General features: G+C 35.1%; 1 protein-coding gene across 1 annotated transcript in view; it reads right to left on the bottom strand.

The window, feature by feature from the left end:
- Positions 1–1,065: 1,065 nt before the first annotated feature.
- The window catches only part of CEP135 (centrosomal protein 135), a 41,481-nt gene continuing 15,507 nt past the window's right edge, over positions 1,066–27,039 (bottom strand). The window contains exons 10-26 of the mRNA XM_075149141.1: positions 26,757–26,907; positions 25,568–25,761; positions 24,953–25,096; positions 24,241–24,384; positions 22,685–22,762; positions 22,374–22,525; positions 20,212–20,327; positions 19,987–20,141; positions 19,434–19,489; positions 18,239–18,407; positions 14,943–15,053; positions 12,934–13,119; positions 11,762–11,971; positions 10,625–10,827; positions 6,403–6,507; positions 5,844–5,990; positions 1,066–4,048 (exon numbers count right to left, since the gene is read on the bottom strand). Of these exons, the coding sequence (XP_075005242.1) occupies positions 4,027–4,048; positions 5,844–5,990; positions 6,403–6,507; positions 10,625–10,827; positions 11,762–11,971; positions 12,934–13,119; positions 14,943–15,053; positions 18,239–18,407; positions 19,434–19,489; positions 19,987–20,141; positions 20,212–20,327; positions 22,374–22,525; positions 22,685–22,762; positions 24,241–24,384; positions 24,953–25,096; positions 25,568–25,761; positions 26,757–26,907 (2,343 nt within the window). The 3' untranslated portion in view covers positions 1,066–4,026. The remainder of the gene's footprint in view (positions 4,049–5,843; positions 5,991–6,402; positions 6,508–10,624; positions 10,828–11,761; positions 11,972–12,933; positions 13,120–14,942; positions 15,054–18,238; positions 18,408–19,433; positions 19,490–19,986; positions 20,142–20,211; positions 20,328–22,373; positions 22,526–22,684; positions 22,763–24,240; positions 24,385–24,952; positions 25,097–25,567; positions 25,762–26,756; positions 26,908–27,039) is intronic.

Here is a 27,039-nt window from a genome sequence, read left to right as displayed (position 1 = left end):
ATAATACAGGTAATAAGGGACAATTTCACTGCAGCTGGATAGGCACGTACCTAATCACACTACTGTTAGGAAAATTTCCCAGAGTCACAGAACTGTTGCCCCTCTGGACAGCCCCTCTGGAGACCGTCTAGTCCAACCCCCTGCTCAAAGCAGGGTCATCTGCAGCAGGCTGTCCAGGACTGTGTCCCATCAGGTTTTGAATACCTCCGTGGATGGGGACTCCACAACCTCCCTGGGCAGCCTGTTCCACTGTTTCACCACCCTCATGGAAAAAAAAGCATTTTTCTTATGTTTAAATGGAATTCCCTGTATTTCAATTTGTGCCCATTGTCTTTTGTACCTTCCCTGGATACCACTGAGAAGAGACCGTCTCAATCTTTTTACTCCCACCCATCAGGTATTTATGTACATGGAGATGTTCCTCTCCCAGCCTTCTCTTCTCAAGCACGCTCAGCCTCTCCTCATGTGAGAGATGCTCCAATCCCTTAATCATCTTTGGGGCCCTTTGCTGGACTTGCCAGGAATGTCCATGCCCATGTTGTATTGGGAGCCTTACGGAAGAGGTTGTGTTTGGGAAGTTCATTATCTTGGGCAAGCCGCGTCTGCTCTGCTGGGCGCGAGCAGCCCGTACGTGGGCACGGGTAGCCGCTGTGCAGGGAATCTGCTGGAGCGCCCCGTGCCTGCCTGTGCTGCGCGCTGGTGGATGTGAGAGAGAGAGCATTGCAGCCTGCCCAAAGATATATGGGGTTTTTTTGCCTTCGTGGCTAAAACAGTGCTGGCAACACACCAGTGTTTCTTCAGCTGTTGCTGAATAGTGCTTGCACAGCATCCAGGCTTTTTCTCTCCCCCCGTTTATACTGGAGGATGAATGGCAAGACTTTCAGCTCAGGAATTAATACTGCTGCAGCTATTACGATCTTTGTGTTGCCCAAGAAGGGTCAGAGGATGAAATGAAACCGGACTGTCTGTATACATAAAGCTAAAAGACTAGGGTACCAAAACTGCACACAACTGGTTTCTTACACTGTTAGCAGAGAAGAAGAGGAAGTATAAAATTCTGTCCCAAAGAATGGTTTAAAATAACCAAAAAATCTGTGGTCATATGGTTTCATTTAGGAATAATGGCATTGGAATACATCAGGCTTGCCACATGTGCACCAATTTCTTTATAAAATATTTTAAATTGAAACATTGAAGCCCTAATCTTAACCTTTTTTAATTAGCATCACATAGGAATCTCAATGTTTCTCAGATTTAGGGTGACAAAAAAAAGAACAAATTGGGTTTTCCAACTGAACCCTAGAATTGCTCATTTAACTTTAGATGAATTATCTAAATTTTAGGGACATACTGTAAGACCAAAAAAAATTAATTCCAAGAATTTCTTAAAAACACATTATGATAAGTTTAATTGAGTAATTTAGGTTTTAATTAATTGATAAAAACTGTCCTTTTATTCTCTCCAGATTCCTCTGCTTCTGACAATACACTTCCTTTGTTTTGTAGAGAAACAACCCCAACAATTATTGCTTCTCCTTTATTATTTTTCTGATGTTATTCTTCCCCCACCCCCAACTGCAGAAAACAACAGAAGACAGACAACTTGAGTATTCAGACTTTTCCCATGATTTGATGTCTGCCCCACTCTGCTTTCAGCTCACCCCAGCTGAGGACTAACACAGGTCATGAGGCTTCCACAATCTTTTGATCTCCCAGAAGGTGAGGGCAGCACAGAAGCTTCTTGGAGCAGAGTCCAGGAGAGTCATGTTAATATCCTGACTCACATAAGCCGTGTTTCATACATGACGTATACGGTAGTCCACAGATTTAAATCTTCCACAAATTTGTGCTTGTACTTTGTGCTTGATTTAAAAGCAAAGTTGTAAAAATGTTACTTTTCTTTTATTACAAAAATGTATATAAAAATAATAGCAACAGAAGCTTTACTATAGTCTGAATATTAGTGATGTTTTAGTGTTAGAAAGCTGCACAGGCTTTGGTCACCGAAATGATGCCAGTTTTATTATACCACCTGTGCTCAACGATCCGCTAATTCTTCATAATTGATATTCATGTAAGAATTACTATTAATTGAAGTGTCATGGTTTTAACTGTAATGTCAAAATATACATTTTTTTGGTAAGATGAAATACAGTATCTTCAATAAAATGGAACACTTGCTCTTTTTTTTTTAAATTCAGATTCCAATTTAAAAGAGTTTATATATACAATAAGATATTTAAAAGTCACCACTGAAGACATGGAGAGCAGAACATGAGTCCTTTTCTCATTCTTACTGGACTGCTTCATCCTGAATAATTAACATCAGTTAGCTTCAGTGGAAACTACTGACTTAATTACAAACAGTATTAATACATAAGTAACATTTAGAGACAATGATCTCCCCATTCCTGTAACTGGCAAATAAGAGACTAAAAAGTAAAAAGTATGAGATGCACCCACTTTAAATAAACAATTCCTTCCAATGTCTCAGAAGCCTAATGTTGTACAAGTATTTTCAGGTACTTCTGAATGGGTGTTCTAAGTTGTTTTTAATTAGTAAAATTAATACATATAGACACATAATAAATAACAAAACTGACAAAATACAATATATGAAAAATAAAATATATCTATATAGCTTGCAACAGCAATTATTTATCTATGAATATGAGACAATATTTCCAGTTAACACAATATTCTTTGTAATTTCTAACTGTAACAAAATAGTGCAAAATAGATAAAATCTAAAAGAAAAGAAAAATTTTTTTCCATGTCATTTAATATGTTGTTTACACCTTAGACATGCTTGTAATGTTAGCTGGTAATCACAGTTTTTTTTCAACATTAGGCAAGCAGAACACTACCTGTTGGCCAGTGCAAGGATGTACAACAATACACCCTCCCACTTCTAGTCCTCTGCATGATACCTATGAATATGCATCATGTCAACCTGAATGGCGTATAATTATTAGAAAACTGTATGTTCTTGAATAGAAGAACAATTTGATATACAATTATCTATATAGATGGACTTTAAGAGCATGTAATAAGATTGTGATTGCTGACTGCATCTTACTTCATAGCCTAAATTTGAAATGCTCTTCTGCTAAATACACCAGATATTTTAAAAATTCGTTCTCACTGCATTTACCTAATATGTGTGTCACAACATAAAGGCCTGTGTCACCTCTCCAACAGCTTGAGCTTAACTGTGTGAAGGATTCCAGGTTTTGTTCTGATCTTTTAAAACGAAAATTTGAAAAATATCTCCAGATATGGTTCAAAAATTTGAATATAAAATACTTTAGAATTAATTTTATAATATTTAAAGGATTTCAATACATCTTTAAAAATATAATTTTTCTCTTCACTTTTTATTTAATATTGGGATAATATTTAAAATGCAATTTCACACAAGGATTAAACAAAAGGAGATGAGTAGTTGTTAGATGACAAAAACATTATAATAAAGAATAATGGATTTTTTTTTTAATTACGAAAAGGTACAGTAAACAAAATGCATTCAGAAAATAGTTAATCAATACTTTTAAATACCCTGAAGAATGACCTGTAAACAGAAAACACTTGTTAAAAGCCCAAACATAGGAAATCGTCATGAGTACAAAACGTACACTGGCTCAGCATTTTTAAGACAATTATGTATGTTATTCTATGTTAGCTTACACTAAGATGAACAAACTTCTGTAACCATATGGAATAAGCAAACAGAAATAAAATAATAAAATGAAAACGAGAGATTGTCATATCAAGTACTTGCTTCCTTCTCGTAATTATTACGTTTGCAAAACAGTAATAAAACTTAGCCAGCCTTGATACAAAAGCCAGTCACCCCAGCCAGTTGGGAAAGCAGAATTTTCCAAAGTTGGTTACTTCACCGGTTCTCAGAAATTTCAAAGGTAATCACTGATTTGAAGAAAACAGAGGTAGAATACAAATCAGCCTTCATAATTTTCAAAAAAAAGTCCTTGTAACAAGGTAGTGCTTCAGTTGCTCAAGTACTGGTTATTCCTTGAAGCTCACATTTCTGGTGGAGAAAGTAAAAATTTCAAAATAAAGCTATCTATTATATTTTACTAATGAATATTAGGATAAAAAGTAATAATTAGATTTAGCCTCCTCATATCTCTTCTGTTATTCCTGAATATCAACTATTAGCATATTATCTACAACTCTACATTCAGTTCATTGACTCATTGCTCAAATGCTTAACAAAGTAAATGTGAGACAAGGAGGAAGAGAAAATTTCTTGAGAAGATTAAATCAGATTAGAGAAAAAGACAATTGTAACACTACAGAACAGTAATTACAGAGTACACTCTACTGTGGTAAGCTCCCAGGAAGGAGTAAGTAGGGTGAAAGATGGTGATAGTACTACTAAGAACCTTCTAATGTAATAATCCATTGATAGGTTGAAAAGGCAAGATAGTAAAAAATTAAATTGCATATGAATTCAGTTGTTAGAAACCACTTCTTTAAAAATATATACTTCATGAAAATGGGATATTTTCTGATCAGATATGGTACAGAGCTGTCATTGTTAAAACCAACACAAATAGTAGGATAAAAATAGTTCACTACATGGTATTCTTCAAACTGGACTAGTTTTATCGCTCTTGGGACTCACTGTAAAGCAAGGAAGACTAAAGACAATTCTCTACTGATGATACTCATCCTCAGAAACATATTATCTATCATTATCTCGGTCAAAATGTTGATTTGCAATGTAACAGGGTTTGCCTAACGGCTCACCAGCAAAGCAAAAGTCATAACTGCTGTTTCATCCCCACTAGGAATATCTCATTTGCTATAGTTTCCTTTTTTTGCTTTGTCCAAAAACTTGCAGAAGAAGAGAAAAATTGCTGACAATGTGGATCGTGCCATGCCGACCTCAGTTCTCAGGAAACCTGTCTTTTGTTAACAAAAGTAATCTTAAGAACAAGCCATATGTATCTACCAACAAAAATAAAGTTTAAAATCTTATCAGTTTGGAATTCTGTTTCTTTAGAGGTTCGATAGTTAGATTCATGAGCTGTTATAGTATACTATATAGCTGTTATAGGACACATTTCCTAAAACAATCACTGTTTATCTCTCCCTGTCCTTCCGCTCTTCACTGCAATTTATTATGCAGTATAGGACAGACAGGATATAAAGTCAATAATCAGGCCTGTAACACATCACTGACAATCTAAAACAACAACGACCTCTAAAAGAACAAAAATGTCAGTGAAAATGAACAGGTGAGAGGTTGATTTTGATTTCTTTTTTATGGGCTCTAGTGACCACGATCTTCGACATTCATAGCATTCAAGCACTAACAATGAAAAATGCATTAATTATTTTTTTGCACTTGTTTTGGAGACAGTTTAATCTAATGTGTAAGGTTCAAATACATTTTAGTTAGACTCTTTCCCATGGAGTGTCTTTCCTTCGTTGCTGTATTTGAGAGAATTTCATGGCATTTCTCTAATATGAACCATTCGTGGTTTGGAGATAACTATTAAAAATAATAAATTGGCAATATATATTTGGATATAATTAATGTAATAATAAGTAAGCAATATATATTTGGAAGCTGTCAGCTGGTGCAAGACCATTAACAAAAACAGGAATGGGAATCCATTAGATTATATGGTCTTTGGAGAGCACTTTGCATCTATCGTTTCCCATCAATATTTTATAGTAGGAGAGTCAACAGAAGAAGAACTTAGAACCACCTAAAGTGTGCAAGAATTTAATATAATTTAAAAAGTATTCTTTAAAAACAGTTCAAACCTAAGTCTTAAACAGAAACAATCCGCTAAAATCACATCACTTACTTTTCAGCTGCTGCTTGATCAGTTGTCCTTACAATGGTACGTTCTGGAGAATGTGAGGGAGACCTTAATGTTGAACTGAGGGGAGGTGAAGCACGTAATGACGATGTAGAGAGACCATGTCGACGCATTTCCTGAATTGCACGCTCTCTACCAACAGATAGCAATTTCAGTTACATAACACTTTCGTACTTGCAGCACGTTAAAAGGAAGAAAACATAACTTTTTTTTCCGTATTTTTACTTTGTGATTTTCACAATACTTTGCAAAGAGCCTTGTTTTCTCACACCGTCACTCAGCTTTCTTCTTGTTTTCATGAGAAGGGATTTTTTTTTTTTTAGATGCAATGGTAAACTCACAAAATTTATGAGGGAATTCCGAAACTGTATGTTTTTTAAAATTTTTTTAATTAAGCAGTTTTCAAGATGAGAATACTAGGTTTTGCATGACAATAGGAACATAATTTTCCCTAAAAGTTCCTCACTACTGAAAAAAGCAACAGTTTTAAAAGTGAGAAAGAAGAAATGAGAAGAGTCACTTCACTGAAAAAACAGCATCTTACCGTTCAAATCGTTCGGTTGTCAGTTGCCTTTTTAAAACATCACAGTCAGTCTGCAGCTGGGCAACTTTACTTCGAAGTATGGGAACCTCTCTATTATAGCTGCTTCTAAAAAAATCATGAGAAGCAACAAACGTTTCTTTGAACACCATCAGCTAGAAGCTTAGATGAATTAGAGCAAGATAAAACAAAAATAGGTACTGAACATGTTGTTTCACACAGATCAAATCAAAGACACTTAGAAGCAGCGAAAACCAAGTGAATGCAGCAGAATGTTTCTGGAAGAACCTAAGGTGAGAAAGAAGTGAGAAGCCGGCAAGCCTCTTACTACGTCCTTAACTACAATACATCATGTTCTTTTTCAGACAAAGGTAAACACAAACATGTTTTATAAAAACAGACAAAACCATTAAATCATTAATTTATTGATTTACTATCCTCTGTTGCAATGTGAGATGGTCTTTATATGTACACTTAAAGAAAGAAGAACAAAAGCAGTAACTACGCACAAAAAATACAAACGTAACAGATAACGGCTTCAGTGAAAATTGTATCAAGTAGGCTGGAACTATCTGGTTAGCAATGAACACAACTGAATCAAATCTAAGTAAAAGCTGTATTAATGCAAGCTCAGACCAGCAAAACCCAGAGTCTGAAAGCTTGTCAACTACAACCTTGGTGTTTGGGCCCAACTGTTTCAATGGCGAGAATCAAAATGAAAAGCAGCCTTGAAAATCTTGAGTAACATAATTAAATATACTTCTTAGCAAATCATCAGCTTGGACGACTCAATGCTTGGTTGCAAAACACCATTAATATAATATAAAATATTATAAAAAAAATATAAAGCAAGCAAAAAAAAAATCATTGACTGTAAAATAAGTTGTCTAAACCAGAATCTAGACAGCTATGTTATTCCATAGAGTCTTCAAAGCCAGTATGAGGTGGAGTGCTCAAAAGTCACTTCTGGAGAAGCAAAGATGTACTAGTTTATTGCTAAAGCACTGGACTTGAATTCTGAAAAACGAGTTCCACTCCTAGCTCAGTCACAGACTTCCAGGAGTCAGAGACTAGCGGGTGCCAGACAGGAAGATGCAAACTACTGCAGATAACTGATCCAAAAAGAACCGCAGAGTATTTTTTCCTGTGTTCCCTATTCATCAGTAAAATTCCTAGAATGGTATCTTGATCCAGTATGTTGAGAACAGACGCAGAAGACAAGGGGTCTCGATGATATCTTATTCTAAGTCCTTCAGAGACAGGCATATGCTTTCAGGATGGAGGTAAGAATTCAGGGCCCAATATCATTATTGTAAAATAAAGAAAAAAAGCAAACAGTTTTGTGAGTTCTGAGGTTATTCCATGTCAGTACATTTAAACAAAATTAAGATCATGAAGTAAATCACTCAAAAAATAATAAATATTTTCATTTGGAACCCCTATGCACAGTAATCATCATATAATAAGATTACATGATGATATACTATTTTTTCACAGGGCATCTGGCTCTTTCACAGTAGATACAGATAGCTCTGAACAAGTAGTTTAGCTATTCAATATTCTCTGTTTATTTAATACTTAATCACTGCAGAGCCTCAAGATCTCATTTACTGTCCTATCACCCAAATAGCACTCTGAGTAACACATCTACTCACAGAGCTCAAAATTACAGCACTGGAGAACTTCACTAGTTAAACTTAATTTTGAGAATCCTTCTAAAGTCAGAGGTTGCATCAGTACCATTTTATAAGTAGAGTGGAAGTGCAGGCACAATAAGGCTAAAACTGTAAATAATGTTCAAAAATATTGATACACAATTTTTGTCAGTTAGAATTGAAATTTTGCCAAGTCAAATAAATTTTTATATTTTGCAAGACACAAACATAATTGTCACATACTTCAGTCACAGCTGTGAGCATTTAAAGTTCCTGTTCTTTAGACTGCAACTACTACAAACCGAACAGTAGAAAATAAGGTATATACAACTAGTTCCCACACCTGAACATTTGCCTAGCAACATGCAGAACCTTTGAGATAAATAAAGGAAAACAATTCAATAGAATAGCCACTATTCCTCCAAGAGAACATTCTCCTTCTTCCTGCAATATCCCATCCTATAAACAATGCAAGTACTGACATTTACAACGAAGAAGAAAGGAACCCTACAATGTGTGCGGAAGAAAAACTGTGAAAAAAATACTATGAAGTTATTTAAACAGAGTTTTATAATGTTTGTACACAAAGAAGCTAAATTAGAGTTAAATGAAAACCTCCTTTTTTTTTTTTGTAACTTTCACATTTAATTTCATAGTCAGGACATTCCATTAGTATGTTCTTTGTATGCAATGAACTTTTTTCCCCCAAGTAAACAAAGCTCAGCAATTCTAAAACATGAAGCAATGAGTTGCACAGGGACAATTAATAGTGTTGTCATCTACAGATTCACTGAGATCAATGCTACTTGTGGTGGACTATCGTCAGTGCTAAGTTGTAGCCTTTACGTAAATCAAACAAAAGCTTTTTTCTTGCACATTTGCATCACCAAGTTACAGATAGCTTTTAACTGTTTAGGTATGCTATATTCTATATCTCATAAAGGAAGCATTATCTGTCTTTTTACCTTCCATACATTTCCTTTCTCTCCCTACCTCAGTGTTTACTAAGTGGGTGTATCTGTTTTTCTTTTTCTGAAGTTCTACTTTGACTTTACTCTTCACTGCCGTCTACATTCAGCTGCTACTCCTCCTTCTTGCTATTTAATGCAGAGATACCACTACAGTCACTGGCTAATGTATCCCCTGGAGAATTATCATGTAATGACGATATGTATCATGGAAACTTCCAATTCGCTGCTCCATATGATGAAGAAAATTTTTTAAATCCCCCACTTCTCTCGTACATGAATTTCATATACAAAAAATATTCCCCCCTTAACTTCATTGTTCCAAACAGATTAGTCTTTCTTATATAAGGGTGTTTAAAAGTTATTTCTACTCCAGGCAGATGCACAGCATAAAAAGTTGCAGTTAGCTATACTGGAAAGTGCTGGCCACATTTAGTGTAGGTGTCAGGTTCAGTTCTGTTTATATTTCAAAGGAACAATAAATGATACAGGACTTTTTCCTTAACAGTTAATATTAATAGCAGAAAAAGTACTTTTTCTTTTTTAAAGCACTATGACTTCACTATTTATTGTGCAAGTGATTCTTACTTTAATCAAAGTAAGGACAACAGGCATCTTTAGTAGGTAAGCAATTCACATTTACCATGGATTTAATGTAGTTGGTATTTTTTTGTGAGCAGTACACATACGTTAAAATTTTACTTTGAATTTGCTTTGAGATGCTTGATGAATCTACATTGTTCTAAAGGAGTTAGGACTTCAGAATACTCTCCAATGTAAGAATATAAAACACAGTTCAAGATTAAGAAAATTTGTGTTCTCTTAATAAATAAATTCATAGTTAAACAAATAAAGCCAAATAAAAATATGACATTTTGCTTAAAAATGAGAGTTGAATTAGATTGTTTCCTGAAGCTAAGAAGAAAATCAGAACCTGTGAGAAAGGTGTTTTTATATTTTGAGAATTGATACACTCTGATGCAAAGGTTAAATATCCAAGTCACACTGCAATGCATACATACATTTATAGATGTACTCAACAGCTAAAAAAATTTACAAATTATCATGGGTTGGCTGGTTCTGTAGTGGAAATAATCTCTGCAACAGATCAGCTACCTCGCCATTACGTAGTTATGTCCACCAAGAGGCTCAGAATGAAAGGATTTTAATGATTGCACTGAAAAGATGGCAGACATTTCAGACAAGTGAACTTCAGGAAAGGTATCGCGTCCTGTGCCTGACTGATGTGAGAAAGAGTCATGTCCAGCAGAGAAAGCGAAGTAAACTTTCTGGAGTCAGACTGGGGACAAATCTAGAGAGAAACTGAGTGTTTATTCTCAAGACTGTGAAAACTCAGCAGGGTGTTCCTTCCTCTTAGAGTAGGTTTCCTTCGGAACTCCTGTTTAAGTTTACTGCTTGTACTAAACTGATGTCCACCAGAGTGCTAATTATATGAAAGCCATATGAAAGATCTGTAAAGAAACTTTAAGTAAACGATGCCATACTGAACACGAAGAATTTGACTTTCTGAATAAGTGTTGTCACACAGAAAAAGTTTCTCTGTAAACCACGTAACACATGCATACACTCGTTAATACTTACAGTTTGCTCTCGGCGAGTGTTAGCTTGTCTTTCAATAACTGAATTTCGGAATCTTTCTCTTGGGATGTTAAATGGTTCTGAAATTCTTTGTCTCTACTAGTAGCCAGCAAGGTTTCAAGGTTCTGAACTGTAAGTCTCTCACTGGATAACTGCTTTTTCAGCAACTCTGCTTCTGATTTTATATCTTCTAATTCACCTAGAACCTAGGGCACAAATTTTATACATTATTATACAAACACACAGAGTTCTCTTTTGTGAAGAGTTGTTATAAAAACTGAAATGATTGGAAGTTTCATAAAAATGAACAGGAAACTGAGCTCACAAAACAAATTAAAGCCTACAATTATTTAAAACTATACTTAGTTAAAATCTATTCAAGCTGTACATCTGGATTAGGTAAGAACCCGGAACACTAATTGGCTTTTAACAGCAGTAGGGTTTTGCACAAGTATAAAAATAGTATTTACTGTACTTCATTCTCTTCAACTAGGTTAGCTCACAATTAGCTTCTTGGCTTTTGCTGAAAATGTAGGAATGCTTGTTTTCTTCATCAGTTCTATGAATATAAACAAATTCTGTGGGGATGAGAAGTACTGTTCTCAAGGTCTTGAATATTACAGTAACAGAAAGCCTGACCAAGTCACTAAGTAAAGACACAACAACCAGCTGTAAAGAAAAAATTTCAGAAATTATGGATATTTAGAACTGTTTAAACTATTTCAAATATTTAATGAACTTCAGCTGAATCTAAATTTGAATTTAATTGAAGAAATCCATTAGGGAAAAGTCTTTAATATCTAAATAAGAAGTGCACTATTCACTTTTTATAAAGGTTGAAAATTTGAGTAAATTAAAAAACAGTACATAAAACCAAATAAATATCATTTGTCTCTGTGGTATGGCAAAAACTACTGCTGCTACATTTTATAGTGATAATGAATGAAAGAAACTCCTTTTTGTACAAAAAACACAGATACAGATCTATATACTGCAAAAGTTATAATTTATATATAAATGCAAAACTAGTGATGTAAACTAACTTTGCTCTCAGAAGTAATTTATTCTTTTCTCCAAAACCCATTAAAATCAAAGGAGGTTATTTTATTATAGCAAATTAAATTTGCCTTTGCTGCTTACCCTTTCATAATCCATGCTTTTGGATGTCAGCTGTCGAGATAAAAGTTCTTTGTTAGACTCAAGTTTCACACAGAGTTCCCTCACAGAAGCCAGGTCCGCCAACACTGAAGACTTATCCTGATTTTCACGTTTAATATCCTCTTCCAATTTGGACATATTTTTTGTAATGGAGGAGATCTGAGATTCATACGCTTGATGTGCAACGATATGCTAAACAAAGAGAAATATGGATACCCCTTCAGTGTTAAATGTTGAATTAACAGTTCTCTGTTGGATAGAGTTTTTTTTAATACTTTCTTTCCCTTTCAAAATTAACTTTCCTTGTAAAATTAACTTTATATTACATTCCTTTCCTCTCCTCTCCCTAAATCACAGCTAAGAACAACTAATAAACCATCTCTGCGATTTTTAATCACCATTTTGAAGAACCTAACAAGTATTATACAAGAGTGGAATGAGGATGGATTCCAGCTTCAGAAGAGAATTAAAAGCTTAAAACCCAAAAAATGCAATCTATTTTTTACTCAGCTTACAATATTAAAGTTTCTAACTATTTTTGGCTAATTAAAAGCATGAGACAAAATATGGTCAATCCACAACTATTATACTCTAAAACTTCCTTGATCTCTGTGAAGTTATTGCTTCTAAAATATAAACCTTATTATTTTCTATGATATTGGTCTAGGTTTCGGTATTATGGAATCCTGGTTCTGGATTTAGACTACTACTACCAGATTTTTACCTTTAGTCCAGCCACCAATGCTTCAAATAGTTCATTCAAAGCTTCAAAGAAATGTAAGAACTAAGCTTACAAAATACTCATAAAGCTAGCTGACAAAATACTCATAAAGCTATATGCAAATATTTTGAAGCAACTAAACAAAAGGTTCTTACAGAGACAATAACATAATATCAATGATCACCCAACACAAGAGATCTAAAAGTGTTAAAATATAAAGTTGTGATTCTCATTTTGGGAAAGCAAGGAAGGGAGAAGGAAAGCATATCTAACCAAAATCAGTTACTGTTTCAAAAACTCAGTATTCACATTTGAAACATTCACATATGGGAATTATTTTCCATTAAAGCATTAAAAATAGTATGTTGACTTTATTAAAAAACAGTTGAATGTATCCCACTTTCCTACAGACTTTCATTGCACAAGTTATTACCCCTTGAATCTCTTTTTCCAGAAGTTCTACTCTCTCTCGAAGATGTCTCCGATCTGTATCTACAGAAAGGAGTTCAAGTCGTATTGAGCTGCTTTCCCCTTCAGCTTGATGAGCCTTCATTTCCCAGTCTTCAGCTTGCGTATGGAGCATTCGGAACTTCTCTAACAATTCTTGGTTTTCTTTTTCCTAGATGAAACAGTAAATCACTCTGCAATGATCAACATACCTTAAGTTGCTTGATCTTATTTCATGCCTACTCTCTACAGTATCTTTTTTTTTTTCAGAAGAAAGTAGATCTTTCTCCATTTTCTTAATCCCACTATCTGGCAATTACTAAAGGGCATCATCTCTTTTGCAAGTCTAAATAGTAAATAAATACAGTGATGGCATTCAGTTTTATTAAATGGAAGTATTTACATTAGCAGTTGTTAATGAGTTTCAAGGTTCCCAGGAAAGGGGTTATTTTGGATCTCTCTACATTGTCAAGGGTCACATTACTGAGATGTACTGATCCTAGTGCTGCCCTTTCCAAGGAGTTCCAGCAGGAGTCCATTTTCAGCTCTTTCACTTACTGCGCTCTTACAAAAATTTATATTCAACAGTGCCTGAAAAGACTGATAACCTATTCGGGCGTATACACCTAAGCAGTCTATCATAAAAGTACAAAACTGCAAGCTTTAGTGCTTACAAGTTATGCAGCGATAGAACAAATGTTGCTTGTGAATTTTAATTTGGCCCAACTGCATATTATAAGGCAGTGACTAATTTTTCTTCTTTATTTAGCTCCATTCCCTTCTTCCCTTGTTCATGTAATGCACAGCGGGATAAGCATGTTGCTAGTATGAATCAGATTTATCTAATGACGAAGGCTACTGGTTTTGAAATTCCTTCTGTGTTTCCTGCAGAACTTGGAAGGTACAGACAGAATGAGGTGAGGCATTAGGAAACAGAAACTCATGATTAAGCAAGTGAACACTGTGCAGAAAAGTAAATCCTTGTCTCCACAGGCAATATCCGTATGTAATACTAGGCAAATCCCTGAAACCAACCTTTTATAATTGGTTACTGGCTGTGTATTCTACAGCTTCTTGGTACCTGACCTGAATAACTGAATTCTCATTTGCCAAAGATGTGGCCACATCTGTAACTGAAGTGCTTTGGACATACGATATATTATAAAATTCTTAAAAACTAAACTTCAGGTGTTTTAAATGGAGAGTTCTAAGCTAACATACTATTGACCTTAATTTTTTCTCTATGCTTCAGTTTCTACTTGTAAGAAATGGTTGACTTTACATGCATTCATCCAGACATGCAAGTCAAAGTCAGATCAAAACTCATTCTTTCCTATTCAAAGTCACATAATAAATTTGCCAGTTCATGTTGTCTTGACATAAATTCTATTTGTTTTAAATGATTATAAGTTTTAATTCACGCATGTCACACTTTTGAATCCAAGTATCAGGATAAAATACATTTAACAAGAGCACTGTTTTGTCAGTACAGCAAAAACTCTGGACTGTTATCGTTCATAGAGAAAACATTCCAATGTGCTATTTTTACACTTTTCTGCAGAACTACATATAAAATTTCTCTTTTTAAGAAGTGTAAAATATTAAAAACCATCATATAGGCTGCTTGTTGCCTACAATCATGAAATAGTACCAGATATTTTACTTAGCTGCCTTGTCAAAACTCAAAACCAACATTCAAACATGATTTGTTTGTCATTCTCCAGTGTCATGGCCAACTGAAACATAATCAATGAAATTGTGATGTGCCAGAAGTTATCAGTGCTTCAGATCTAATAAAGTTTTATATGAATCATTTGAATCACTGCAGAGGAAAGAAGGAAAAAAAATAGAAGGAAATGGGACAGGCAGGGAGAACAGGACCCAAACCATACATTTCTTAATTTGCTTATTGTATCCTAATGAAAATGTGTTATACTCAAAAAAAAAAAGGATTTTTTGAAAACAGTAGTGACCGCCTACGAATTATGCTTTTACCTTCGAAGCCATCAAGGTCTCAAATCTGGAAACTTCAGTTATATAATTATGAACCCTAGTTTTCATCTCTTCTTTTTCACGTATTGCATCTTCAAGCTCAGCACTGATAGCCTAAAGAGATTACATAAAGGCAAAACAGTGCATTAGAGTAAATTAATCACTATATATTACTGTATCAGACTAAATCAAAGTAATTGCATATGCCCTAGATTTTAGTCTATTCTACTTATAAGTAATTTAGGCAAAGCCCTTTGGGATTTGTAGGGTTCAGAAATATCCCCTTTTACCTTAGATACACCAAAGAGTTTTCCAGACAAGACTAATCACAGAAAACAATGAATATCATAAAATTCATAAAATCTGCACCTTCCTTGATGACACACCCTACTGATCTTTGGAAAATTCAACATACAGATGTTTGAGAGCTGGGATTTTTCTAGCCTTAAGATTCACTATCCCTGAGTGAAGGAAAGCTTTGTGTCACTAGAAAGTCAATTTTATAACAAAAGAACACTTATTTTAAAGTAGAATTGCAAGATAAAATAACTAAATGCATTATTAAGATCATATTTAGACATAAAAAACGCACCATGGAATTTGTTTGAGATGTTGGAACCGTTAACTCTGGCCCTCGCAGGTTCAGCCCTCACCTTTCTCTGAGTCCTCTAGGCCAGAGAGCCAAAAAGGCAAGTATCTTCTTCTACCTCCACTATCAAATGTGGGGAAATACAGGATATTGCCTTATTTCTTTCCGGTATATTAATATTCATTACCGGCAGCCTTTTTACTATGTGCCTTATTTAGCATATGCTGAAACTAGTCTGCTTGTCTCTGTGGTAGTCTTCCCAAGCACACTGGGAAAGCTTTAGTCATCACATTATGATAATATTTAATATTTCATCTTGTTAGATACCTGTGAACGGCATCTCTAATTTCAATAATACACCCACATATCTATGTATTGTACCATAGGTTTTGCAAGAACTATTCAGGATACTACATCACTTACTTAAAACATCTTGCTATATTGTACTTTCTAGCTTCAGACGCAGACGGGTTGATTGAGGGGAATTGAAATAAATGGTTTAGCTAACAAGGCCCTGATTATTTTTAGTGTTGGCATTTACAGTGAATTCAAACAAACATTTGTATCTCAGCATCAAAATTGTACAAGGCATTTGAGTCTCATGATGAGCTGCAATAGTTATATTTGCTATACAAATTCAATGTAATGAGTTGCAACAAAATTCTGCGCTAGCTCTTTAAATCACATTCACATATTCTCTACATAGTCTTTCTAATGTTCAGCCCAATAAAAAGAATTACTTACCCTATAAAACACTAGACATTTTTGTTATATATTGTCCATACGCACATTCTATTGTAAAGGGGCATCCAGTCACGCACTTGGAGCTGGGAGGCTTTTGGTCAGCAGTAACCAGCTGGTGCACAAAACCAACTCATTATTGCTCAAACTGTGTGAGGGATTAACAAGACTGAATGCACTTCAGGCTCTCCAAGCCATGGATCCCAGACCCAGAGAATTCCAAGGAAGAAGAGATGGAGCAATGATGATTGGGAAGAGTGCAAATGGACATATACTATATAAGCCCCTTATGCTCTTGAAAGAATGAGCCTTACACAACAGTGGTTGGTTTACTTGCTGACCCCTGGAGAACATCTCAAGGTGAAGATGCCACAAGAATAATAATGATGATAATCAAACAGTTTAATTCACTGAATCTCTCAACTATTCCTCTTGCAAGATCTTTATTTAACCTACCCCATCAACTTGAGATAGCTCATCTTTCAGTAAAATATTCAATGATACCCTACGGAAATAAGTAATTCCTCAAGGCATTGAAGATTTTATTTCAACTTTGATTCTGTAACTGATGTAAGTTTAAGTCGTGCCTTTATAGCATGCACTTTATAAGGAAATGTATTTAGCCATCAGCAGCTGAGAGTGACGGTATACCTCCCAATTGGAAAGCTAACCATAAATACACATGAACCTACTTAGAGTCCACTGGGCAATCATAACCCACCTCCCACTGCTTTTTGGCCTAAAGCTACTGACCGGCTAGCTGTTAGCAAGGAGGTACATTAATCCTCTAAACTACTAGAGAGCTGAGGAAAGATGAAATCATATTATACTAACACAAATAAAAATATATAACATAAAACTCTGCAAGCAGTCAAATAAAGTACCTGAACAGAATCTCCACAAAAAACAAAACCCACACACAAAAAAAGCTGAACTCTAAGATACCACCTCACCATGACACCTACCTTACCAATGCAAAGACAATCCAGTAAGAACATTTCTCCAGGGAAATAGATGGCACCTTTGAATTCACCATCTAAAACCCCCACACAACCTTGACACAATGGAAAGGAAACCCCTCCTATTCCCATCGACTGTGCATCCTTATCCATTCCTGAAATCAGGAAACAAATTCAGACTATTCAGGACTATCATACCTTAAAAATAAGTTTTTTTCAATCCCTCTGTCGTGTAGCTTTTAAGCCCTTTTATATTTTCTCTCCCAACATTAACATTTCCCAATTCATCAGTGAAAGCAAAGTTCCTGCAGAGCAACACACATGAATGGAAACTAACCTTGCCAGAACTGGAAATTAAAAACCTACCAATACCTCTTTACAGCCACCATTACCAAGGCTCACAGAACACAAACATTAAAATCTACATTCCAAAACATTCTAATCTCAAAATGTGGCATACCTCACTCAATACATCCAATGCTTCAGGAAACTAGATGGATGAAACTAACGAATCACTATGCACCAGAACAAATTCAGATGTGCTAGCAATCTCCTCCCTCTCCCTCGTGCTTTCACCTGACTAATAATCTGATATCTGCTTTTGTGGTTTCTGGCTCTCTCTCAATAATCCCTGTTCCACAGATAATAAAACCAATTTTTACCAATTAAATACCAACTACAAAGTGATATAACCAATTAACATAATTTGATTATAGTATAAATAGTTATGTTCTAGATTTATTTTATTTAGATTTCTTTTTTAATCTGGGGAAGGGTGACTAAATTGTAAACTTGTCTATTTCTCCCCCACTGTATTGATTACGCTTAAGTATCTAAAGTAATTGCTTTTACAATTTCTGCCCAGTCATTTTTAATATCCCAGTGTTCAAGAAATATCAATAATTAAACATACCAAATCAAAATTGAGGATATAGCGGTTTTGATGCACCACTATATGTAAGAAAGCAATAAATAGTTTAATACTTCAGTATTATGTACTGCCTTCATACCTGATTTTCTCTGGCCATTGTAGCTAGGTCATCTTGCAATCGTCTGTTTTCTTTCAGAGCCGTTTCCTTTACTCTTCCTGTTTCTGCAAGCTCTAAGTGGGACGTATCAAGCTGGCGATGTAAGCTAGATATCTCACGGTCTCTGTTGCTCAGCATGTCCTTCATCTGGCTATCAAGTGGAAATCTTATTTAAGTTGTCCCTTCTTATACTATACCACATACTGCTGAAAATGATCAGTCGTGGATTTTGGATATGCAAAAGCTTTTTTTTTTTTTTTTTTTAAAGAAAGGGTAAAATTCTTGCTCTCTGAAGGCTGACAAACTGTGTCTAAACATAAACATAAGCTAAGGATGTAAAATGTCAATATGCACAAATAAAATGGAATTAATCTTCAACTTTGAAGATGTAGCTAGTAAGATATATCTTATTACACAAATAGCAGTTATTTATGTTTATCTGTGTTTGGTAGTGGTTACAGTATGTTAGCCATTGCATATTTTATAAACCTGAAGGAAGGAGACAGATAGCTTACACTTGAAAGACAACAATCAAAAGAGTAAGGAAGAGATTAAAAAAAAAAGTAGAAATATAAATATGTGTGAATTTAAGTAAACTTTTGCATTAGTTTTTTGCCACAGATACTTCATGCGTCAATGTACCAAATATTCAGTTACACTGGTCTTCAGATGTTTAAATATTGATGTTTAAATATTTTCTTTTAAAAGCTATAGTTTTAAAAGTCATGCTTAAAAAGAGGCAAGAAGGAAAGATCAGAAGCCCAGCTAAAAACTACATAAATATATTTTAATTAAGACTGTACTGGTAGCTTAAGCTGGAAGAATTAGCTTGCCAATAATTAAGAGTTCAGCGCTCTAATAATATTAGTGGCGTATTTAGAATACCATAAAACTACTTCTTAACTGAGAATTGAGAAACGTTACCAATTTAGGAAAATGAATATAGACAAACAATTGTTAATGGCTGCCTTAACAGTATCTTAGCAGCCTGCAATGTAATTGCAGGGGAAGTCTCTTCAAAAGTTGTGTACATCTTTCTCAACACATACACTCCTTTACTTGACTTAAACAGAATTAACTCCTTTTCACCAAAATAACTAAAATAGCCATCTACTTTCAGTTTAAATCCACTAGATAAAATAAAACCACTGAAGAAGGCATCCTAGTCTTTGCTTACTCTGTTGAGGACTCCAGCTCAGAGAGAGTTAGACGTAAATGAGTAATTGTTTTTTCCTATGAAAATAAAAGCAAAAGTTGTATTGGGTATTATTATATTGCAACATAACAGGATACTTCAAGTTAAGGAACTTTACATTTAAACCTTTATTTTAATACTTCACCAATAAGTAGTTGCATCTTTGCACATTCAAATTTCCAAGCTTCTTTTATTTACTGAGAAAGGATTGTCTTGTCATCAAAAAGATGAAACTCAGGTATACATTCTGTCACCTCAGGCTAGAACCTTATATCTCAATAAATACCTCCAAGTGCAAAATGCAAAAAATACTTCTTTATTTTCTTGGAGCGTTTAAGGAATACGCTAACAATCATAATTAAAATGCTATTGAGTTGGCAAATGACTCTCTGTATTGGCTAGGTCCAAACATAGTGTTTATGTGATGCCTAGAGCTCTGCACAGGCTTTGTCATCAAGGCAAAACGTCTCCCTAAAATGTAACTGCTTTAAAAATCCCCAAATGGACTGCAAAGTACTACTTTTACTGCACATACCTTGTTAGCTAAGTTGTCATCTAAGCATGCAATTCTTTCTGTTTTTTCATCTACGGTTTCTTGAAGACTGTCCTTTTCTTTGTCCAGAACAGTAATAGTACTCCTAAGCACATTGACTGCTTCATCCTGTGAAGCGCTCCTCTGGTTTAACCTATCTATAAATAAAAGAATAAGTACTTCCTATTTTAAAAACAGGAAATAAGCATAAAAATAACTAGTGATTACCTATTTTCTCCTCTAGCTTTACAATTTCTTCTTGAGTTGACTGCAGTTCATCCTTTTTGAGGGACAATCGGTGCTGTAAATCTTCAACAGACCTCTGGAGTTGGTCATTTAAGAGCCTGGAAAATCAGTATACAGTTGAAAGAAGTTTGGGACCTATTCAGAGTAATCAGCTTATGGCTTTTAAGCTGCTTGAAGTTCTGGAACAGTTCCAGCATAACCTCATGATAGGGTTGTGTCATACCAACCAGCAGCATGAGGTTGTGTCATACTAACCAGTCCTCTCTCTCCCTCTTTGGGATTAAGGATTAAGGATTGCTGAGGCCAACACCACTTGGTTGCTCTGGACTCCTGCAGCAAGTCCACCACAACACCATTCCAAAATGGAGCAATGGAATCTTGGTGGAACCACCATGATAATCTGAAACATTCACTTCCTCTGATTTCTGTTACTCTTCATCATGTAACTCTTGTTGCTTGTGTCTTTTGACTCTTCACTTTATAAAGATTTTGATATGTAGCTCATAGCAGTGATTATTTGCCACACCACGTTTTAAGAAGTAACCAAATTAACAGCTACAGTTCTCATCCTACTTTTAAGAAATACAGAGCCTGAAAGATGTATGAAACCATCTACCTACATAGTGGTTTTGCTTAGCAAGAAATATCAGTGACCTAGGAAAAAAAATGCAAAACGAAACTCCAAAGTAATTAAATGGATTATTTACAAAACAGGTCAGGAAATAAAAATCCCTCTGAAGTGGGATCCCACAAAAGCTAGAGAAGCTTTTAATTTAAAAAAAAAAACCACCAATCTGGAATACAGCATGTCTGCAGATAAAGATTGCTCTCACTCAGTTTAGAGTGAAACTTGGGGGGGGGGGGGAAGGGGAGGCAGGGCAAACACAGCTATAAAAAATTGCCACCATGCACAAAGTAGAACCAAATGCTGAAATGACTGTAGTCCTACTCCTTATCTCCTCCTTTTTATAATTCCACTAAAATTATAAGGAACCTAACAAGATATTTCACTTTTATGAATGTTGTCACAATTTTACCAACAAATAGACTGATTTACTAACAGCCACCTTTGTGCAATTGGGAGCATTACATGAACTCCAAGGCCTGCTCCTCAGTTTCAGTTCTTCATAGTTATCCACCCTGCTATTGTACTGTTATACAGTGCAGTATAGTACTGTTGAGTTTGGGGACGGTGTGCGGTGTGAGCCACAGACCCTGGTTTCCCTTATAAAACATCTGAAAGATCTCATCTACAGCATTACCTATCCTGTAGTGATCTTTTACACCAAAGGCTCTCATTTCCACCCAAACCAAATGCCAGATTTCCAAATTTCTGCCCAGATTTATTCAGTACTCTATTTCCACTTTCTCTAAGCCTTCTTCTTGTTCCATCACATTTAGATAGCTCTTGGGAGCTCTTGTCTGAAACAACTTTAAAAGAATGCAGCAATGATCCTGAAAGTTTAAATGGGCCTTAAAAATACATGGGTATACTTGATCCTCCAGTTCTGAGCATGTTGGTCAAATCCCCACAGACTGTGTCTATGGATCGTAAGACGTCAACTCTCAAAACTGTAGTACGTGTGTGATAGTATTAGGATATGAAAGAGTGTGACACAAGAAAAACAGCTCAAGTAAAATGCCATTACAGAATGACTCTCCGTGAACCACTCAGTTGTGGAATATCAATGCCTAATGCTTGGCATAAAATTTTCAGTATTACTGGCAACTCTGTAAAACTGGCACAGTTTGGTCTGCTGCAGTTTGCAAAGGCATCTGTCTTCCTTTTAACAAGCAGCATTTGGAAATCCTTTTAGAAATTTTCCGTTCTGATACATTCATAAGCAGAGAACACGGTTGTTAGACAAAACAATTCTAGAAGGAGAAAACTGTCATTCACAATTAGCCATAAAAATTATCAGTATATCTGGTCATCACGTAAGTCCAGGAGAAGCTTGCTGTGAAAAGCCATCACAGCACTTTCCTTACTCATATTTACTTTTCTTTAAGACAAAACCAGTACCAAGCGATTTTAAAAATATTTTGTGGTCTTTCCCAGGAACTCAACTCTGCTATCCGGTCAAAGAACAAACAAAATTATGTTAGTATCTGTGAAAGACCACCACATTTTGTATTAGACTTACTGAAGCGAGCAAATCTCAGTTTTAAATTGAGAAGAATCATCAGATGTCTGGGCAAGTTTACTGGACTTCAATTTTAATTCGTTTTCCAAAGAGTTTATTCTTTCTTTCAGGATAGAGACTGTAGCCTTTAGTTCACACCTTTCCATCTCAAACTGCAATTTAAAAAAAATAGCCAAACATGTTATTGTTGTAGAAAGCTATGACAACTTCGCTTTTAAATAAATTTAAGTTGAAAACAGCTAACAAAATTGTTTGAAAAATCTACCCTATTTTAGAAGTAACAAAAGCATACTTCCTAAAAATGCACTTACTCCTTGAATATTATTCTCCAGTTCTGAAATATCATGCTGCATCTTTGATTTTTCAAGGTTAGCTGCTTCTTGCTGAATCTGAGATAGAAATATAGAATTACATGTCATAAGATACACATTTTTAGATTTAACCATAGAAATTTAAGCTTAGTGTTTAAGAAAACATTGTTCTACATTCTTAGATGAATGACCAAATGCAAAGTTCTCTCTATAAAACTACAGCTCATTAGCTGAAAATACATCACTGAAGTTCAATATAACATCACTGAGTTTGGTTTTTGGTTGTTTTTGTTTGTTTGTTTGGTTGGTTTTTTAAAGAAAAAGTATATTTGTATTTGGTCCCAACCAAATTAATATTTGTGAATTGTAGAAAGATTACTGAGCTACAGGACAATATGAAAAGTTGCAAGCATACATAGCTTAGTGTCCCAAGCTGTTTGAAATTAATTTATGAAATTATCATTAATATGAAGTGTAGGACAGAATACAAAGCTAACTGGTCTTTCTCCAAGTCTATGAAGAAATTTTTTTTAAATTATTTGTCTGTTCTCTGACTTCTGTGCATAAGTGCAGTGAAATTATTAAACAAACTCTCAAACTTCCTAGAAATGCCCGAGATAAATGTTTTTGTGCAGATATTTCAAAGTGGCACACATACAAGTGTTGGTTGTAATCTACAAGAAGAAAGGATGGAGCTGGAAGCACATCTCTTCCACTGCATGCACATGCTTTGAGCAAAAGGGTCAGAGTTACTGCCACTGCATTCAGATACACTACAGTTCTCTATTTTTGTGGTAGTAAATCAAACTATGGAAACATTCATCGTACAGTCAGCCTTGACATATATTGTCTTTGGATCAGTCCATTAATATGATTTTAAATTTCTGAATTTTCAGCACGTTTTAAAGACCTGTATACATTATATTAATGACCCGATAAAGAAGTAAGGGAAACCCCCCTGAAATCATATGCTCTTGACTACAACCAAATAAGACATTAATGCACATTAATACCAGACATCAAAAGGTCAGAGTAACAGGAAAATTATTGCATTAACAAATATTTTTTTAAAGGTTAAAAATAATGAAACTTGGATTACTATGAATTTGTTTGATGGTTCAGTTATATGTCATTTAAAATATACTGTGCTACAAAATGCAACAGTAACTGAAGATTAGTTAATATGAAAAAGTCCATAAAGTCCCCAGTTTCGGGATAAGAACCACAGGTGACAGACAAGCATCTTGGAAGTAGTGCATACACACAAAAATATTCTGTGGTTGGGGCTTCATATCTAGGTTCTTCACACAAGGTGATGCCATGCTTGCCCTCAGACACTTAAAGCACGTTCCTCTCCCCCTACCCCACCTAGGAACTGAATTTACAAGGATAATTCAGACAGTTCATCGAGCTCTCTCAAGTGAGTTTGAAATCAGGTAAGTTCAAAAGTTATTGAAAAGGGGAGCTGACACACAGCCAGACACAAACACAGCATTATTGTGTAAGCCTTCCCTATATGCCACCTCACTGTAAGCAGTGAAGCTACAAAAGCTTACCTTTAATTTTTCTCTGAGGCTTTCTTTTTCTGCCATTACTCTTCTAAAGTCAGTCAGTGCAATGTCTCTTTCTTCTTGCACGTGACTTTGAGAAACTAAACTATGTTTTGCTTCTCTTCTCATCCTGTTCAATTCACCCTGAGACTTTAAAAGATTATCGTTTGTTAGCATATGTTGCAATTAATACAGTGTATACACTAACAAAAAAGAAAGTTTCAATGCTGTTATTACAATAGAAGTGCTATTATAGTCATTTTTCCCTAGATAACTAAAATGTATCCCCTAAATCATGCAGTGGCATGACAACTTATGCTGCCAACACACTCATCATCCTTTTGCTGTTCCAAGTATAGCCTAACTTCACTCTGTTTTCTTATCCGTTAACTACTACTTCTTCCATGCTTTCTAGGCTGTATCCTTACCCAACTTTCTCATGCATTCTACTGATTTTTTTTTCCTGATCTGTCTCATTTCCGAATGCCAGTACAGTAAGTTATAATGGCTTTGAAGTTAATAGACTAGCTTTGGAATACATAATTTTATTAACAAGTAATAAAAATAGGTATATCTTTTATTATTCTTGGTTGCATTCTAGTAGGTCTATATTCCTCAAGTTCTGTTACAGAGAGAAGTTTTTTCATTTTAAATAAGCAACAGTACAACAAGTGTTAATCAGTTATTTCAATGCCAATTATAAACAATCTCTTCTTACCTGCTCATAAAGAACATTTAATCTATCTCTTTCTGCAGTCAATAATTTGACATTAGATTGAATTTCTATCATGTGTTTTTCAAATCTGTCTAACATGGACCGCAGCTCATCTCTTTCTCTGGTGATAAATCTAAGATCGTCACTCTGCAAAGTGATTAATACAATTTATGTTGAAATATCTAATTAAAATAGTTGGGTAAATAATAAAAAAAGAGAAAGAACTCATGCTATTAGTAATACATGAAAAATACATACATAATAAATTTTAATTGCAAGAAAAAGCCTGGCATTGGTGGTATAATTTAAACAATAAGAACTAACTGTTAAGGAGAAAAAGCAAAACAGCTAACAATAAGATTTCAACCTTTTTCTGTTTATCATCTAGTTCTATTTATTTCAAACTGATCAATATGTTACTGTCAAATGTGAATAGGAAAATAAAAGGTAAGTTCACTGGAGGTTCTCTCAGTTAATTTTTTATGTTAAGAATGTAATTTAAGAAACTACTACAGTCATTTACTGCTACTGAATTTGAAAATATATTTGATAGCTCTTTAAAGGGTTCTACAGTATTTCCACTATTTTTTCAGCTTGTCTTGACAGCAGGAACTTTACCTTCTCTGGAGTCCTACGGCTTGGGCTAGGCCTTCGTTTTATCATTTTCTGAAGATATTCTAATTCTCGCTTATAATAATCTCTGTCATCTTCTAAAGTCTTTACAAATGCATCTAGGCGAGATGGAGATTTGTCTCCTAGGGCTATACCATATTCTAATCTCATTCTTTCTATTTCTAGGACAAGTTCTCGTTCTGCAGAAAAAGGAATAAAAACAACTGTATACAAATCTCATGAATTTCCACAAAAACATTTGCATTTGGGATGGACTAACTCCCAGCAACCATCTGGGCAGCAAATCTGCTGAAAAGGATGTAGGAGTCCTGGCTGAGAGTGGGCTAAACATGAATGAGGAGCGTGCTTTGGAACCGATAGAGGCCTAAGAGCATATTGGGCTGCATCAGTGGAGACACAGGCTGAGGGATGTGATGATTCGCCTTTACGTGGCACTCATTAGATCGCAGTTAAAGTACTGTGTTCAGTTCTGTCCCCCCTAGTAGAAGAAAGATGTTGGTAACCTTGAGTAAGTCCAGGGGAGGCCCTCCAAGCTGGTCAGGGAGCAGAATACTTGCCCTGTGGGGAACAGCTGAGGGAACGGGGCTTGTTCAGCCTGGAGAAGAGCTGGGGACCCAAGCGCAGACCGACAACACAAAGAGGGGGTTATAGATAACATGGAGCCAGTTTCTTCACAGAGGTGCACGGTAGGTAGACAAGGAACAATGGTGATTAATTGCTACAGGCAATTACGAGCAATACAGGGAAAAAAATTTTCACTCTGAGGATAAAAAAAATCATCGGAATGGGTTGCTTAGAGATGTTGTGGAACCTCTATCCCTGAAGGTTTTCAAGATCCAACTGGATAAATTCTCAAGAAACTCAGTCTGAATTCACTCACTCAGAAAGACAGAGAATAAAAACACTTTTGGACAAAAGAAACTATTTTGTATGAAACTGGATGTCCTGTGGGATCACAGCAAAAAGCTCAACTTTCAGTTCTCACATACAGAATGAAAACATGTTTCTGTGACAAAAGTTTTCACTTCAATTCTGACTGAAGACCTACAGTCTTCTTTTAATTTACACATATCAAGTCTTTTAATATTATTAACTGTATCTTAACTAGGTAAGGTTTTCTATTTCAAAAATTATAGGAAGATAAATTTACAGGAATCTACATTTGATGATTTACCTTTTATTTCTAAGTTCTCTGTTTTTTCTGTCAACCTTTGTTTCTCTTGTTCAAGCTGGTTTAACAACAACTCAAGATTCTCTTTATCATCTGCTTTTCCAAAGAGTTCTTCACTCAGTCTCTCATTCTCCCTACGACATGAGCACAACTCCTGAAGTAACAAGTATTATTACAAAAATTAGAAGTGCCAATAGAGACATTTGGAAAAAATTATTTATCATTTTGTTAAACTTTTAATATTTAACACAGTTTACTTCTGTTTAACCTGGATGTTTTATACTTT

This window comes from Calonectris borealis, chromosome 4, assembly GCF_964195595.1.
Source record: "Calonectris borealis chromosome 4, bCalBor7.hap1.2, whole genome shotgun sequence".
Lineage (NCBI taxonomy): Eukaryota > Metazoa > Chordata > Aves > Procellariiformes > Procellariidae > Calonectris > Calonectris borealis.
The sequence above is the reverse complement of the archived record's forward strand: the minus strand, read 5'-3'. Positions and strand labels throughout refer to the sequence as shown.